At 34.1% G+C, this 17719-nt stretch overlaps 1 protein-coding gene across 1 annotated transcript; it reads left to right on the forward strand.

The window, feature by feature from the left end:
• The first annotated feature begins 1489 nt into the window (after positions 1-1489).
• Positions 1490-15775, forward strand: LOC108684987. The gene is made up of 7 exons (XM_018189568.1): positions 1490-1751; positions 10512-11998; positions 12235-12330; positions 12427-12556; positions 12640-12794; positions 12902-13003; positions 13240-15775. The coding sequence occupies exons 2-7, from the start codon at positions 10547-10549 to the stop codon at positions 15571-15573; spliced, it is 4269 nt and encodes a 1422-aa protein (XP_018045057.1). The 5' UTR covers positions 1490-1751; positions 10512-10546; the 3' UTR covers positions 15574-15775.
• The last annotated feature ends 1944 nt before the right edge of the window (positions 15776-17719 follow it).

The following is a 17719-nucleotide window of genomic DNA, read 5'->3' on the forward strand; positions in this document are numbered from 1 at the left end:
ACCCCCTGGCATCCGCCTAATGCCCGGCTCGTGTTATTCACTTCCCTCTCAAGCGGTTCAAATTCCTCTTTCCAGAGCAAGGAGAGCCTTTTATCGGTGTGTGACGTGCGCCGTGCCGTGCGACAGCGGCTGGCTGCAGCTAGAGTACTCGGTGAGTCATTCTTAGTGACTGGCTCGTTGTAATTCATTACGATTGAACCTCTTACCTCCCGCGCGTACGCACTGAAGCGGCTTTCACACCTAAGAAGGCTTCACTTATAAAAGGGCATAGCTTATAAAATTGTAAAATTATCTTCAAAAAAAGAGGAAGATAAAACACACCGAGTATAAGCCACATGCATCTTTAGATAAAGGAAATGTATTAAGTAAAAGGTATTACAGTTATATAATCTTATATTGTCAGTTCTTTTTACAAAAGTCTAAACAAATCATATCAGTGTTTCTGTATTCGCGAGTACCTATCTGATTGAAACTCAACGCAAAATGTATCTAATGTGTATTAATTTTTGAATGGAGAATTTTTTGAAAATAAATATAATTTTGAAACGAAATAAGGTAAAATTGTGGAATGTATTTTTGCTTAAAGAATAAATTATAAAATCTCTTTTAAAACTTGTTTATAAAGTTGAAAAATTTCGAATATTAAGTTAATACAAACAAGATTGAAAGAAAATATTATTCAAATTATTAAAATCCAATGTATTAATATTATTTTGATATCTAATTTAAAAATCAAGAGAGAGCAGCAAAGTGATTGATTCAATTTCAATAAATGACCCATGAATCATAATTATGTATTTATAATTCGTGTAAATTATAATTTATAGCTTAATTATAATTTCTTTATTAGGTGACAGAATCATTATATTAATTTCAAAAATTTATTATGTGCAATCAATCAATTATTTAATAGTAAAATTTCGATTACGTCGTACTATCATAAAGTTAATAAATATGTATACATATATTTTTTTTAAATAGTTTATGTTGCATTTTAATATTATGTACGCTGCTAAGATTTAATTATTAATGAAAATTTATCAGCGACAAATTATTTTGCAGAGAATTGTTGAGAATTGTCGATGTCCTGTTATTCATGTATATTGATCCATATATTAATGTAACGTTTTCCATAACGTGTGCATTGAATTTCCGTTGAATTTCCCATCGCGTACAGATAATCGCACCGAGCAGCCCAGGCGCGGCGGCGGTGCAATTACCACACCTTTAATTCCCAAGCAGAGTCACACTCGTGATTGTCAATAACGTAGTTATTCGACACGATTATCTGGCGACATAGGACGACAGACAGGAATGTGCTCGGACGCTTATCGTGATCCGACACCCGCTCTGCCTTCCAGCCATTGTGGACGCCGGCTTAACGAGTCGCTCTGGCATCTCGGCATTTCGATCCCGTGGTCGTCCATCCGAGAGTTGGCACACTCGCTCCATTCCCATCCTCGACCGCCTCTCGCTGCCAGTATCTACCTGTTGTTCGAACAGCAAAGGCTGCTCGGTGTCTGTCTACCTGGCGGCTGAGACCCACTCGCGATTACATCGCACGTCTTTCCTTTCCTTTTTTTTTTTTTATTCACGCGGTGCATTTATTTGATCGATGGAACGCACTTCAACTACTGATCGATTGATGAACGAAAGCTGTGACTTTCTTCTTATCTCCCTTATTCTTCTTATCTCGCCTGTGTCATGTAACGAGTGCGAATAAGGATTCAAACATTCATCCATCGCCCGCCGTGAGTGATTTAAGTACCTTTATTATTCCAATAGACAGCGGTTCAAATAGTTTGAGATATATATCGATTCTGCCATTAATTCGTTTGCTCGATATAATCTGCTATTGTTGGATTTACTTGTGTTACAAGAGTGATCGAAATCGATTTAATGCTCCTTGTTTCACAAAATGTGATATCGGCGTTACTCATAATGTCACGTGAACGTGACGGTACAATCGTTACGGAGAAACGGATTTTCTCGAAGAGCGATCGCTTTGTGTGTTCCGGTTCAGGCGTGTCGCACGGCAATTAACGGAAGTTCATGCGAATGGGACGATTGATGATCGTTTCGAACGATTCGTTATGAGTGATTGACACAGAAACGATCGGATTGAAACAAGGCGGTGCGTGACGTACCGGGTGGTGGAGCGATAAGGTCATCAACGCGACGTGGTTCGAGGGTGAAAGTGAAACACAGTAAGTTATTGTCGTTCACATCAGGATGTCCGTCTTTCATTATATGCAAAAAGCATTAGAGAGATGACCGTTTCTTCCATTCCGAGATTAAAACTAGATACTTTACAGAATTGAATATTTGTAGTTTATCTGTGTAGATAGATACCTGTTATTTTCTATTCATTCATTTAAATTCATTTATTATTTCTCGTTAGATATTTCATCAGGCAAACCGATACTTCTCTAAGGACAGTTTCAAGAACAAAATTGTAATTTTGTAAAATCGGCCGCACTTATGTAATCGTCATTATCGTCACTGTACGCAGAAAAATGCATACTGCACGCGAATAATAATTACTTGTTTCAAAGTTTTACAAATCCACAAATCTGTCCTAAGTTCATTATAAGCATTGAAATTCAAAATATATTCTGAATTTCTTAGTAAATTTAATATTTTATTCAAGATTATTAATTTAAGACAAATTGGATTTGCTTAGTATATCATAAATCATTTCTAAGAGATTAATTTACAATATTATTCAAAAGAAAATAAATTCTTGTTTTGAGTACATAATAAGTTTTTCTAAGATTTGTAATAAGTATATTTTAAGATTATTATCAAAAAAACATTCTTTGTTAAAGATAACCATTACTTAAAAGTATTTGATTGATAATTATTTTTTGTAGCAATAGAATGAATTTTCTGTGATGTGTGTGCTCATTAAATTTTTTCTGTGCTTCGAAAGAAATAAATATTATGAATTTCGTTGTAAATCTTTGAAAAAAATATATATTTTCCAATGTCATATCACTTGCCAAAATATTTATCAATTTATAGTTTTTATTTCACGATATTTCTCAAATTTGCTGAGTAATCTAATGTTTTCTTTGTGTGACTTTAGGATACAGTGGACAGAGTGCGTCTCAGACATTTCTACTTTATTAGAAAAGTTTATTCAGGTGCTGAATATAAAATATTTAGGATATCTTCTGTTAGTTTTTACAAGTGCAACTTGACGTCGTACGTTTCTTAGAAAGCACTTATCGGAGATACACCTGACGGGAGATAATCGATCGTGGGCGACCATGTAAATATTTACCGAGCTTTGTAAATCTCTCCAAGCTTACAGATTTCATAAAAATGATTTTAACAATTCTATTTCATCGTTTCCTTAAAGAAAACAAGTAGAATGTTTGTTAGAAAATACTGCGATAAATAACTTAACATTCCCATTAAATGACAGTATTATTATATATAGGGTGTCCCGAAATTTTTGCCAAGCCCTCTTGTGTAGATAGACCAGACTAAACTGATTGTGAGTCGAAAAGTCCTCTACTATTTTGCAATTTTGGCAATAGTTAACAAAATATTAATTACTAAAAATTGCCGAAAATTAGTCTTCAATAATCTTTTCTCAAATACTATCACAGAAAAACTGCAAGAGACAAAAATTGTTAATTTTCTTCTAATAGAACTCTAAAAAATCTTTTTAGAATTTTTTATCAACTTTTTAGTACTGTATTTTCTTATTGAATTATCAATTATTTTTACCAATATGAGAAAATATAGTATTAAATTCTGAAAAAATTCTGAGAATTCTATGAGAAGAAAGTAAACAATTTTTGTCTGTAAAGTTGATAGTATTTGAATAAAAAATTATTGTAAACCAATATTTATTAAACCTGTATTTATTTTTTAGTGTGATAAACATTACATGTTTATTAATGCTCTATTAATTTAAATTTCATTTGTATAACTGATTTTTGTTATTTAAATCTATCAATGTTAATATATTCAGCAATGTTGAATCTATAGAAATTACTGGTTAATGTAACTACATAATAAATAATTATTATGACATACATAAATTCTGAAATGAAATATTCATAAACAAATATTGACTCTAATTTAATGAATACCATTAGAATTGCAAATGAAGACATTTTTTGTTTCTTTTTAGTTTCTTTTTAGATTAACAAAGCTAGTTTAATGTTTCAAAAATATTAGAATGATGATAAAAAGTGCAAGAGATGTATGATTCTATTTGTATCTACTTCTAATAACAATTGATGAAGATATTGCAACGTCGTAGTGCATGAAGATGAAGGATTGTGATTTAATTTTTCAATTGAAAAGCCAGATATTATTCGGAATTATCGATTTAATTGAATCTCCTGATATTCATCTGAAAGTGTAGAGTTTGCGCGAGTTTTGATTTGTGTTATCTCAGATCAAATATTAGCAGGGCAGCACTATTTGCTCTGTCTCATTTGCTGTACCTTATTATCTCATTGTATCGCGATGTTGCAAGATTTACACCATCAAATGAGGATCATATTGTTACGATTTCGAAGGCCGGAACAATAAGTATATCCGAATATAAAATAATATTATTTTCCTAAAGATTTGGATCCGAGATATAATGTTTTATCGAAAAATGCCTACTCCAATTACTGCTTCGATATATTTCTTTTAAACATAAATCTATTTAAAGTTTATTTATTTATCGATATTATATAATATATTTAATTCTTTTTATTTTACTGTTTTATTATATTTTAAATCGGCTCTTTCTGAATTTATTGATGATTTCGATAAATTTTATGTCTTGTGACATAAATTGTAGCTTGACGACATGATTCATCATTATCTACGTGACATGTACCTTGATCGATATTATTTTTGATAGCTCTTTCGTTCGTTATCTTCATATATCTGTTTTTATCTTCGGCAGGGCCGCTTCCGAATGCACCACGGAATGTGTATCTCCTGGAGAGTTAGTACATTTCCGGGTATATCTCTGAGAACAGATAACAGCCACAAAAGGAAGGCACTCTGGAATTCCGAGGTGCAGCGGTCGCGACACACGCGGTCCTTGCACTTGTCGCGGCTACGTGAGGCGCATAAAACGTTGCGACTCTTCTCCTGATTTCCTTTCTAGCTGCACGTTGCTCTTGCGGCGTGATTTTCCGACAGAACCGCACGTTACCGCGCGTGATCGGTTTCTAGAACAACACTCTTGCCGAGAGTTCGCGAGGCACGATGCAATTACAGGTTTGCCTTCTTTCTCATGCTTTCCCGAACTTTGGATATCAGCCAGTTAACGGTAGCCATCGTCCTTCGCCTCCAGCGATGTGTTTCTCAATCTTTTTAAATACTTGGAAAGAAGGAAGGAATATTCAAGAATTATTCAATAATATGAATAATAGGAATAATTAAAATATTATTGCTGAAAGTGTCATTAAGTATAATTATTATTTAAGATTGAGATAGATATTAGCAGATATGTATTTAAAAAGTTGCAAGGAAAAATTGTTGCAGAAAAATAAAAGCCATGACAACAAGATATTTTATTTTAACAGAATTTTTCTATTTAATTATTTATTTTTATATTGCACAGTTATGATTTGACTGAACCTTTTTTATGCTATGATTGGCATAAAATAGTTAAATATTCTCTCAAGGAAACAGGAAATCGTTAGAGTTAATTGACCGAAGATGCCGTCAGTGCAATTGACCCTAATTTGCTGCGAAACGTTAGTTGAGTATTGCTACGTAAAGGAATTATCGACTCGTCGCGAGTTGTCATCTCATAGAAATGTTCCCTGTCTCTCATTCGCGATGCAGATTTATATGGCGAGTCCGTTGTAGCTTTTCGTCGAACATAAATGCAAGTGCATATCCACGCCTATGCGGAATCATGATTCATAGGAACGTGTTGGCATCCAAGCGAGCCCTCGATAGAACTTTAAAATTTTCTCAGCGACCGCTACTTTTCATTACAAAACACCATTTCTTTCCCCGCGCTTTTAAAGCTTGTCTTTGTCTCTCTTTGTCTTCTTTTTTTCTTACGTATTCTTCATCTTTTTTATTTTTTTCTATAATTGTTCATAAAAAGCACTGAGTTTACAGTCTCGAAAAATATCGCATACGAAAATTAATATTTTTATTGTAAATATATGTAGAATAATAATTTTGACATTATTAAATTGCTAAGATAAATTACATTAACAGCTTCAGAAACAATATACATTATTTTTAAATAGAATCGGTGTAGGAATTTAATATACAAGTGAAAAGAAATCATTATTAAGAGGAGACGACATTCTCAGCAAGAATAACAGTTTTTATATCAATATATAAACGTAAACAGATGTAATTATATCAATATAAACGTAACAGATATAATTATATAATAATATGCATAATATATATGCATATTAATATATTAATTATATCAATTACGTATAATCAAAGATAGGAATTGTGAACTTTTTATAATAACGATTGAATGACGTTGCAATTTTTATGATGGTAACGATAACTAATTAAAAACAAAACTTGGAAAAATCACTTTTGAAAATAACTTCTCACCGTTGACTTATTACTTTTACTCATTACAAATAATGAATTATTTTTTTTAATAGACAACATATATAATGGTGACAAGTTAAAAATTTTAAAAACTTTTAAAAAATTTTTGAAAAATAACTTGTCGCTTTTCCTTAATCTTAGTTTTTAATTAAATATCATTACCGTTATAAAAAATTCCAACGTCAGTACTTAAATTGTTATTATAAAAAGTAACGATAATGGCGTTACAAACTTTTCAATCCTGCGTATAATTATATCTACATATACTTTATTATTAGATCAATGTAACAATTTATTTATTGTGTTATACATAAAGAAAATAATTATTGCATTAAAAAAAAATAATTTAAAAATTGTTTTAAAAATGTCATTAAATCCGAAAGAAGTAATTATTATGTTCAATTTGTATTTTTAATGTTTTTATAAATAGTGTTTTCAAACTTATTTTCTTTAAAATTTTTAATATACTCAGCATTTATAAAACATTACGACTTGATATTATCGAGATACTGTGTCTGTTGATTTTTGTTGTATGTCCCAAAAAGATTGGAATACGACGCTGCACGCTGCGATACATTTTAGGAATAAGAACTGGCACGTTCGAACCTTTTTCGGTTTGGACCGAGAGCGCATAGATATACTAATTCCAAGATCAAAAGTGTTCGCTCTTAAAGCCTCTTCACCCTTAAGCCTCTTCACACTTCCGGAAGGACATAAATAAAATGCTGTTATTTTCTCCGTGAAAAATTCGTTTTATGTCATTCGTATTTATGCTATGTTAAATGTATCGCGCGTGTGTTCGTTGGTAAGCCGAACTAAGCAGTTCTCTTGTTTTCAAAACAATATGGAGAATATTTCGTAAGAGTCTCAAATTTCAGTAGCACGTTCTGTGTCAATAAATTCTTCTGTAAAAATTACATACCAGACGTCCCTCTTGTAACATCGAAAATTTTTTAATCACTAAGATATGAGTAAACATAAATAGGATTTGAATAAATATAATTTAATATGAATAAATATAGTACAACGAAATGTCTTCTTTTTATATAAAATTACTATTATTACTAATAGCATTTTCGAAAGTGGGTTTGGACCGACCTTTGTTAGATTAATGATGTAGTTCTCCTATTGATAGACATTACATGCTCCACCAATAATAGAGCATACAATGTCATTAATCCAACCCAGATCGGTTCAAACTCACTGCAGTTAAAAACGTTTTAAAACGCAATATAACCGAGTTTGAATGGTAGAGTGTCTAGACGAGGTGGCTGGATCACACGGACGAAAGTCTGCAGTGGCCCATCCTATTATTAGAGAAGTTTCAGCCAAGTGCATCAGGGAGGTAAGTCGAGAGACAGCCATCGCAATATTATCTCGATATTATTACGATGATAAATCCGGAGGATAAGATATGGTAAATTAAGGACTTAGGATTGGTCCGACTGGATATAAAGCAGTAGTAGTGGCAACTCACCGTGGGTGACCATAGAGAAATCTCAAACGGCGGTACCGCGGGTGCAGCGCGCATAAATGCATGGTCACGCTCACCGGTACCAGTACGGACGTTGATTTCGCGTCTACCGCCACGGAAATTGGAAACCATCGTCCCGCTCGTTTGTTTTACCGTGTACAATCGACGACTTCTACAAGTTGCACATACGTGTGCACGAGAGAGTGAAATTGCGAGTTGTAACCGCGGCTGCGATAGTGGTCAAGCGATTTGTGTATACAGCGTTTCGGATTTGTTTTTTTTTTTTTTTAAATAATACGTCAATAGGTACGTTTGGAAAGACGCTATTAGCGCTATTTATGTCATTCTATCTTTTTCATTTAATAAACAACGAAGATAGAATGACGATGCGAAGTCTGGAAAGTATATTGGGAAGACGCTAATAGCGTCTTCCCAAGCACACTAATATTCTTTTATAGATATTCACGAAGAAAAAGGAAACAATCAATTTTTAACCATTGCAAATTGAAGAGTAAAACACAGATTTAAAAACCTGCCATTTGATATTCTCGTAACACAGTAACTTGCCGATAATACCATTTTAGCTCCATTAATCTTTTCAATTTTTTTTTCTTTTTTATATTAAATATACAATACTGAAAATATGTGAAGATATATACAATACAAATAATTCTAAAAAATCATACAAATAATATCAAAATAAATTTTTTTCATTAACGGAAAACAAGGATAGGAAATTACCAAATTCGCACTTAGTTTCGACAATTCTAGCAACTACTATTTTTTAAGTAACTTATCCATAACTTTGGGATTTAAGGAGTCTAATCTGATAGAAATGAGCCTCCATTTTCTTTATTTCTCTTTCTTTCTTTATATTTATCACAGAACTTGAACTGTTAAAAAATATAACTATAAGCTAAAAATATGACTATAATATTTTGTATATGTCAATATCAGCATACGCGTGAGCATTTATATAATTACACATGTTTTTCGCCTGTGTGCGTGTAATCGGTGCAAGCTGTCCGCCAATCTTTTAGCGTCGATCAACGGGTAGCGATCAACGGGTAGCGAGTTAATTGGAGGAGATCGCATTAACGATAAACGCAGCGATATTTCTTATCAATTTTTAATGATTTATAAAATATCGCAGATATATGTCAATAGAAGCGTCCTGTTACTTCGTATAAATTTATTGATTTCATCTACGAGTATGTATGAGTACTAATTAATTTCTTACTGTTTTCATTGACTGGTGTGTAGATTACGTTGACTAATCTCTCATATATTTGGCTATGGGAGATCAGCTAACAGAATCTACACACTAATCAATGAAATGCAACTTTTGAAATATTCGCTGAAAAAGATAGAATTTAATCGAAACATACGTATTGAATTGTAAAAATTAGACTATAATGATATTAATCATTTAAGCGCACTTACAGCGCCGATTTCTAATTGCCCAACTTACTCATTATTTAATTATTTAATTATTATTGTCATAAGGAATCTTACTTTTATAATTATATAATACTTTTATAATTATAATGTTTTTCTTCCGGATGAATATTTAGTACATAAACTCGAAAATTATTTTACGTATATTTTTTATAAATATTTATTGAGCTATAAACTTTTGTAGATCAAAAAATAAAAGCAATATTATTTAAAAATAATAAGAATAATTTTGTGACCCTGTCAAAAATTCCGCTAGGCTTCAAAAATTGGTCTTCAAGTAGGTTTAAAGATATTCGTCATTATGTGTGCAATCAAGTGATATATATATATATACACATGTTGAGACGCGCAAAATAATTTCTCTGATATATTATGTAGCGCAGAGTGAGAAAAATTAATTTTCATTACGTTGCTATGACAATGACAATTCGTGTGAGATCATTTATTAATTATCGTATTCGGTGAATTAAGTTAAGTGCCAGAAAGGCATGATAATTTCCAGGCGGCATTCTCAGAATCGCTAATATTCTCCCCTCGGGAATGATTGATCATTACAAGAAAGAAAGTCTTGACAGTTAACATTTTCATGCGAATGAAACCATTGTCTTTCTTGTGTGAATTGAAGGTTATTATTAATATTAATAGGAATAGATTTTATCTTTGTATTTCTTCCACTGGCGTGCTCTTTGTCAGAAGCATCTGTGTTGCCAATTATAATATTACTGATTTACGACGCAATGAGCTCACGAGTGAACCATGAAAAAATTCGCGACAAATCATGTAATGAAATATTAGGAAATATATCAAATCGATTCGACGAAATATTAACGAAAATTAGATTCGAAATGAATTATCGGAAAATATGCTAAATAATTAAAAAATCTGACAATATAATTATCGCTTTATCGTAGAAATTCATTTAAATCAGAAATATTATTAATTATTGAAACTAATCTTTAAATTTTATTGACATTTCACAATAACTCTGATTGACAACCTTTTAATTTTTTGTTTTTAGGTACCAGCACAGATTTGGTCCCGCAACTGTTGGGCATGTTTGATGAGCTGGCGCGTCGCAGTGATGGTTACGATGGCGATCGTGTGGTCCTACCATCGTCCTGCGGCATATCCGCTGTTCTGCAAAAGCGTCTGAGCATGGTATCAGTTGCCCATCGAAATTCCGTGTTTGGTCAACTCTGTACAAACGGAGATTTAACCAAGCCTATGTACCAGGACATGCTGAAGACCAAGGAACAAGAAAGCGAGTACAACGAGGTCGTTGCGGATGCCAGCAATAATACCATGTTGGAGACGATTATCCCGGTAGTAACGTTAGAGCACGAAGGAAATGGGGAAACAATTGAGGAATCTACTGGGAAGCCGATGTATGAAAGACGGGAGACCAACGGCCTTACTACCCCACTTAGATATAATAAACGACGCAGAAACGGTAGACCGCTCTCCGGAAGTTCGATCGCGTCCAGCACATCTTCTAGCAGCTGTAGCAATCAGGGCAACACTTCCGCTGCCAATCCTTATTTAGCGTCCGTCGAATCTCTTGCCGATACCTGTGCCAGCTCCCAGGGTTCCGCGGACAGCGGAGTCGTGACGGTTTCGAAAGGTAGCTGTCGGATATTGAACGATGACAATGAACAAAGAAGGAACAGCGCTGAGGAGGATCCTTTATGTCATGGGCCGCGCTACTGCGATCCGCATCGAAATCCCGTCGAGAGGGTACTCCTTGAGATCGTGGACACAGAAGCGATATACGTCGAACATCTGCGTCAAGTTATTCAGGGTTATCTCATATTCTGGAGAGATAATCCGCCATCGTTCTCACGTCGATTACGTCTCGGTGACCTGTTTAGTAATATTGAGGATATCTTTGAGTTTAATAGAGAATTTTTATGGGAGATAGAGAAATGCGGCTTAAATCCTGTTTGCGTCGCAAATACGTTCATTAAACGTAATTCGGGATTTAAAGTATATACCGAGTACTGTACCAATTATCCGAGGACAGTCTCGGTGTTGACCGATTTAATGGGTCAGGAGGAAACTGCGTCCTCCTTCCGTGAACGGCAAAAGGCTTTAAGTCATCAGCTACCGCTCGGATCCTTCCTTTTGAAACCCGTCCAAAGGATCCTTAAGTATCATCTGCTTCTGGAGAATTTATCAAAGGAATATGGCGCTGATTGTGATTCGAGAGAAAATGAGGCTGAAGGTAGAAGTGCCATCGAGGCTGCTCTTGCCGCAATGACTGGCATTGCAAAGCACATCAATGCTATGAAGAGGAGGCACGAGCACGCTGTACGTGTTCAAGAAATTCAGTCGCTTCTGTATGGTTGGTTGGGACCAGACCTAACTACAAGTGGCGAATTGGTTGCGGAAGGTCGATTCAGAATGCGAGGAGCTAAAGCCCCGAGGCATGCCTTCCTCTTTGATCGAATGCTTTTGCTGACGAAGAAGAAAGAAGACGGCCTTCTTGTCTACAAAGCTCATATTATGGTACGATTTTTGTCATAATCTTTTGCTTTGTCTGTGCATTAAAAAATTTATTTTTAGTTATATATATTTATATCGTGTCTATTTTACTTTTATGATAGATATTTGAAAGTTTTATTAAAAATATTTTAATCATTTCTTGAATCATTTTTTTTCATTTTTTTCACATACATAATTTTCTATTAATCCTATAAAAAATAAATACAACTGTAAATATGATTTTCTTCATTTGTTTCTAGTGTTCAAATTTAATGCTAATTGAAAGTATCCCAGGAGAGCCACTTAGCTTTCACGTAATACCTTTCGATAATCCTCGATTGCAGTATACATTACAAGTAAGTATCATGAGATATCTTGTTGATCGAAAAGCAGATCTTAAATGTATATGCAAAGATTGTATGTTATTCAATAAGCATCCATTTGTTTTTTAGGCGCGCAATTTAGAACAAAAGAGAGAATGGACCTTACAAATAAAGAGAGTGATATTAGAAAATTATAATGCGGTTATACCGTCGCATGCGAGACAATTAGTGTTACAATTAGGTCAAACGCAACAAGAAGGTATAAATAGTGATTTAATTTTGCAATCTATTTTTAATCGTCACGCGAAATCGATCAAAGAGTAATGCACTTGCTTCAAGCAGATGACGCATTGACGGATAAAGGATCAGCAAAGAAACATTCTGCCCCTCCGGAATATTTGGAAAAACGTAAGCAGGAAAGAGAGAGACGTAGATCCGAAACTAGTCTGAAGCAAAAGTTCATGAGGGGCGTTAGAAGATCTGATACTACAATGGAGGTAAGATTTAGTAAGACTGTTTTGCTTTTTTTACTTCACTTTTGCTTAGCTTTCTTTTGTTTATTTGTAATACGAAATTTTTGTAATACAAATTTTTTTCATGTCAGGATTCACCTACATCGTCTTGTAAAAATGATAATGAAGACGTTAATGACTCTAGGGACCCAACTTTTAATAGATCTTCGGATGTACGTGCTTCGAAAGTTAAGGTAATAATTTAACTTCAATATTTTTAAAAATATATAATAATATAGACAAAAATAAAGAATGCAATTTTTTAAGTTATAAACATTATTATTTGCAGTCATTAATCACCATAGAAATTATTGATCGTAAAAATTATTAAATTTGTTTTGGAAAATGCTGAAAATTTTTTCTTAAAAAATATAACAATTTGATATGCAAGAAGCAATGAAATGTGTAATTTCGACAAACTTGTATTTAGGATCGATTTACCGGTTGGAGACGAAAATCCGAGCCAGGTTTCCAGTCGTATGTGTGTCTTAATCATTTGGACGAGGAGCAAAAGGAAGCTACTGCTAGCGATGCTCAATCTACTACGATCGAAGTTGCTGAAGAAGCAATCGAAATTTGTACCAAGGAAGAGAATCAAACATTGAATTCTTCATCACCAGCCGAAGCCAAAGACAATAATGAACAACATGCTAAACCGGCGCAAACGGTGGAAGAGATTGTCAGTCATATTCTCATGCAGAATCAAGAATTCCAGAAGCTACTGGAGAAACAGCAGACCAACAGCATTATTAATGTGCGACAGCAACGCTTCAATAAGCGTATCTCAGCGGACACGTCGGATGAAAGTGATTCGGAGAACGCTAATTATGCCAGTTCGATCAGCCACAACAATAGCAATAATAGATTGGGACGCGCTCGAGCGTTGCATCGGGAGCGACTGATCAGGACGAACAATGCGTGGAATTTATTATCTTCGGCACCGGCGCGAGAAAACCAACAGCCACTGCAACTCCTTTATGATAACTTAAAGACTACTCAGAAATCAACAGAAACACTCGCGCAAAACGGCAAGACAAACCAGTACGAGAGACAGGCGTTCAAGCGACAAAGCATCGTCACCGAGAGCAAAGTGATCAAGACAGCGCTACGTATCCGTGAGAATTCGACGTCAACGGACAATGAAGAAATCGTTATATCTCCAGCAAAGTGCATGTTAAATCATCGGGCAGTGGAACGAAAAGAGATAAATTCTATTGTAATGACAGAACGAATCGAAAAGGATGGATCAGAACGATGTAATGATGAGAGAAGCGATGCAAATAATGCAGGAGATGCCGAGTCCAAGGGCTTTGGCAATTATGATAATCTGCAGCATGTTTGGGAAGGTCTGCAGACAGTAAAGGGCGATGCCGATGGCAATGATAGTCCAACTCAGCCAGCCGTTTGGCTCACCAAGTTGTGTGAGGGTCTGCCTACCTCTCCACCTAAAAGCGGTTCGCTGCCACGTAGCTTCCAGATCAATCCAAACTCCCAACCGAGCGTAACGAAGTCACGCTTCCTACAGCGGGATGGTAAACCAATGAGCGAGCGGCCATTCACGATTGCATCTGATAAGCCGGCAGAAATCAATCTAGAAGACATGGAGAGGTATGCATCTACGTGTCAACCGGAGGGTAGAATTGCCAAGTTTCCTATGCCCACCGTCTCGACAAGCTCCAGTACCTCAACTTTTTTCTGTTCACTAGAGGACACACGATTGACCGACGATACCTATTCCGATGTGCGGTCCATATCTGCCAGTGACAGTGCGAATATTCATCCCGATCACAAGATCTATCGAGCAAATGGTAGTAGTAGTGGGAGTACGATTCTTCGAAGTGTCTTCAAGGCAGGCAGTCGTCTGCAGGGCCGTCTGAGAAATACCATGAGCACGGAGACACTCGAATGTAATGATGAGATCGAACGGACACGCTATTTCCGCTCGTTGAATTCCGGAGGAAAATATCCGAAAAAGCGAACTAAGCAGACGAAGCAGCACGCAAGAGAACCATCCTCGGATGTGGAAGAGCTCATGGGTTGCTCGAATGATCAACGAATTCCTCAACTTTATTACAAGCAAGGCAGTTCCAGTCTGGGTGCTAGAATTGCTCAATCGGATTATGCTGATCCAACAATTCTCTTCGCCGAAAGCAAACGTATGCAGTCATCTTCCGTTGACATTAATCAGTCTAAGAATACCGCTGAGTCTGAAAGGAGAGATTGCGAAGAGGAGACAGATAGTAATAAGGACACAGAGCATCATGAAAGCGAGACAGATAGCTTTTACGAGAGGAGCTTCGAAACCATTGAGAATTACGCTGATGTAGACGAGGCGTTCCGGGATAGTGCAATATTCAGCGATGTCGACGAGGCATTCGTGATGCGGCAGTCGACACCGGCGACGACGGCGAAAATGATAACGATGGAAACAGCAGCGGCGATCGCAAAGACCAAGATTGCACCGCCAGTACCCGCCAAAAAGAAGCAAGAGATGTCATCAATAAAGTATAAGCCGAACGTTGCGCAGAAGCCGGATTACTTGAAAATAAAGTCATTATTAGCAAGGGGACATCCTACTGGTAATTCGGAGACCAGAGTTACCACAAGATTAGTAAATGTGATGGCACAACAACCTCTCGATAGTTCATCGAATAATTATAAAAAGAATTTCGAGATGGATAGAGATGATGTTTCCGTAGGACAGAGTCAGGCTGGTTGGGTACGGAAGATAGTAGGTCAATTGCAAGGTCATGTCGAAACGTGATCTGTACTTGTAGATGGCCTACGGAATTAAGATTACGTATTAAAAAGTCAAAAATCTCAAGTCATAATCGGCATAAGTCGGATATGGAATAAAAGTGAAGCAAATATTGTTGTCAAAAGAGACGTATATGTGTTTTAAATAAATTTTTTGATCATCGACGTTATACGAAATCATGCAAGTGATAACCCTGGCTTATTTGGATCATTTTATAATAATGTTAGTAAACAGATTTCTATTTTTGTATATATCGCAAAAAAATTATGTAGCGATTGGAAAATAAAAATAGAAATAGTTTTTGATAAAAAATACATATGCATGCAATTAAAGAAAAAAAATATTATTTTGGCTAAAACATTAAAATTAAGGGAGAATAATTTATTATATATATATGAGATCGAGAATAATTTTTTTATGAAATATAAATAAAAGTAGTATTCTTTAATATTTCTATTTTGATATTCTGACATTTTTTGCAATGATAAATGAAAGTAAAATGTTTGCTTCGCTTTATTCATGTAATCGCCATTACGCCATGATGTTGAACTAATTGGAGTCCTATTTAATTAATGTTTTTCACATGTGCCTGAAGAATAACACTGACATAACGTGATACCATTATTTTATAATAAATTCATATTTTAATATGTAGTAGATGCGCGCGTAAATAAGAAAGGCGCATTTACATTCATGTTATCGTCATAGAAACATAAAAAATTAATATTCATTTATAGACTGTTGTATGTTAAGTATTGTTTGATATTACTTATGTTATCTAGAATAAAAGGAACAGTTTTTAATTAAATGAAGCATTTATAAAGCGATTTAACGTTGTATTTGATTGAAAAAATCATCAGTTAACAGTAGTTTAAAAGAAATTTGAAAATGCAAGTTTTTGTATCATCTAAACGATTTACGACTTTAAACTTTTATTCTCAATTATTTTTTTTATTATTATTTTCAGATATAATTGTGACTTGCATTGTGAATGATCTATAATTAAATCATTGGATGATTTAACAAGAAAACGTATTTGTTACTGTGTTATCAGTAATATATGTTATTGGTTTATTTGTGTAATAGTGTAAATGTAAGGTTTATATACCTTAAATATATATAATATTAATTACCTTACCTTATTATAATAATGTTAAGTTATGTATACATAAAAATCCGCTTCTGAATTCTTCATTCTAGCAAAGTCAGTGTGCTCAGGATATAATAATTTGTAGGTAAGTATATCTATTTTTATATTTTTCCTTGGATAGATTTTATTATGAGATGATCTATTTACAGAAGTTTGGCTAGTTGCTTTTATAGATACAAAAAAAAAGTAAATTAAATATATTTATAATTATATAAATTATTCTCACAATGATGCATTTATATAAAAAATGACTAAAACGAAGATTCGACGAAACGTAAGAGTAACATATAATACGTTATACACATTATATACACAGCTTTCATAATTACAAGACTTAGTCGCTAGTACAGTTCCAATTAATATTTATAAGAAATTCCTATGCTCCTATGCTCTTTTCCTGCTAATACTTCTCATTAATCGCATATTTTAATTATAAAGAATAAATTAATTTCCACTTCTTTCACAACGAGTCTTTGATAATGTAACAAGAATCATCTTTCATTCAGCTTCTGCTATCTGTACTTTGATAAATTTTGAGGTAATGTATTATAGAGCAATACTTTTTAAATAAACAATTTTAAATAAATAAACGTGAGCGATAAAGATCGTAACGAAGTAACGTTTAGTGAGAATTTTATATAGCAGAAGCTTCCTTATTTCTAAAATCTCTGTACGTTGTAACACGTTATATCTCTTTTTCGATTGCTCTCCTCAGTTGTAAGAATAATTTTATTCATTCATTGCATTAAATCTATTGGTTTTGAGTACTAATTTCTGATATCGGCAATTCGTATCTTCAATACTATCGGCTAATTAATAAAACTGTCAGAATCTATCCTATTATAGATTAATGAATATCTCTTCGAATTTACAATATATGTGAAGGAATTTTATTAAATATATTCGTTTATATTTGTGTATATATATATATATATATACTGTGCACTTAATTTAATCATTCGTAAGCAATGTACAATTTACGTGTCACAAGTAGGAAAGAAA

The sequence above is a fragment of the Atta colombica genome, unplaced genomic scaffold (genome assembly GCF_001594045.1).
Source record: "Atta colombica isolate Treedump-2 unplaced genomic scaffold, Acol1.0 scaffold141, whole genome shotgun sequence".
In the NCBI taxonomy this organism is placed as follows: domain Eukaryota; kingdom Metazoa; phylum Arthropoda; class Insecta; order Hymenoptera; family Formicidae; genus Atta; species Atta colombica.

Bases quoted from the DNA above. Each gene is read 5' to 3' on its own strand.
- LOC108684987 (XM_018189568.1), top strand. From the start codon at position 10,547: ATGTTTGATGAGCTGGCGCGTCGCAGTGATGGTTACGATGGCGATCGT. The intron at 12,557-12,639 runs GTATAAATAGTG...TGCTTCAAGCAG, and splicing joins AGGTCAAACGCAACAAGAAG to ATGACGCATTGACGGATAAA. The intron at 12,795-12,901 runs GTAAGATTTAGT...TTTTCATGTCAG, and splicing joins GATCTGATACTACAATGGAG to GATTCACCTACATCGTCTTG.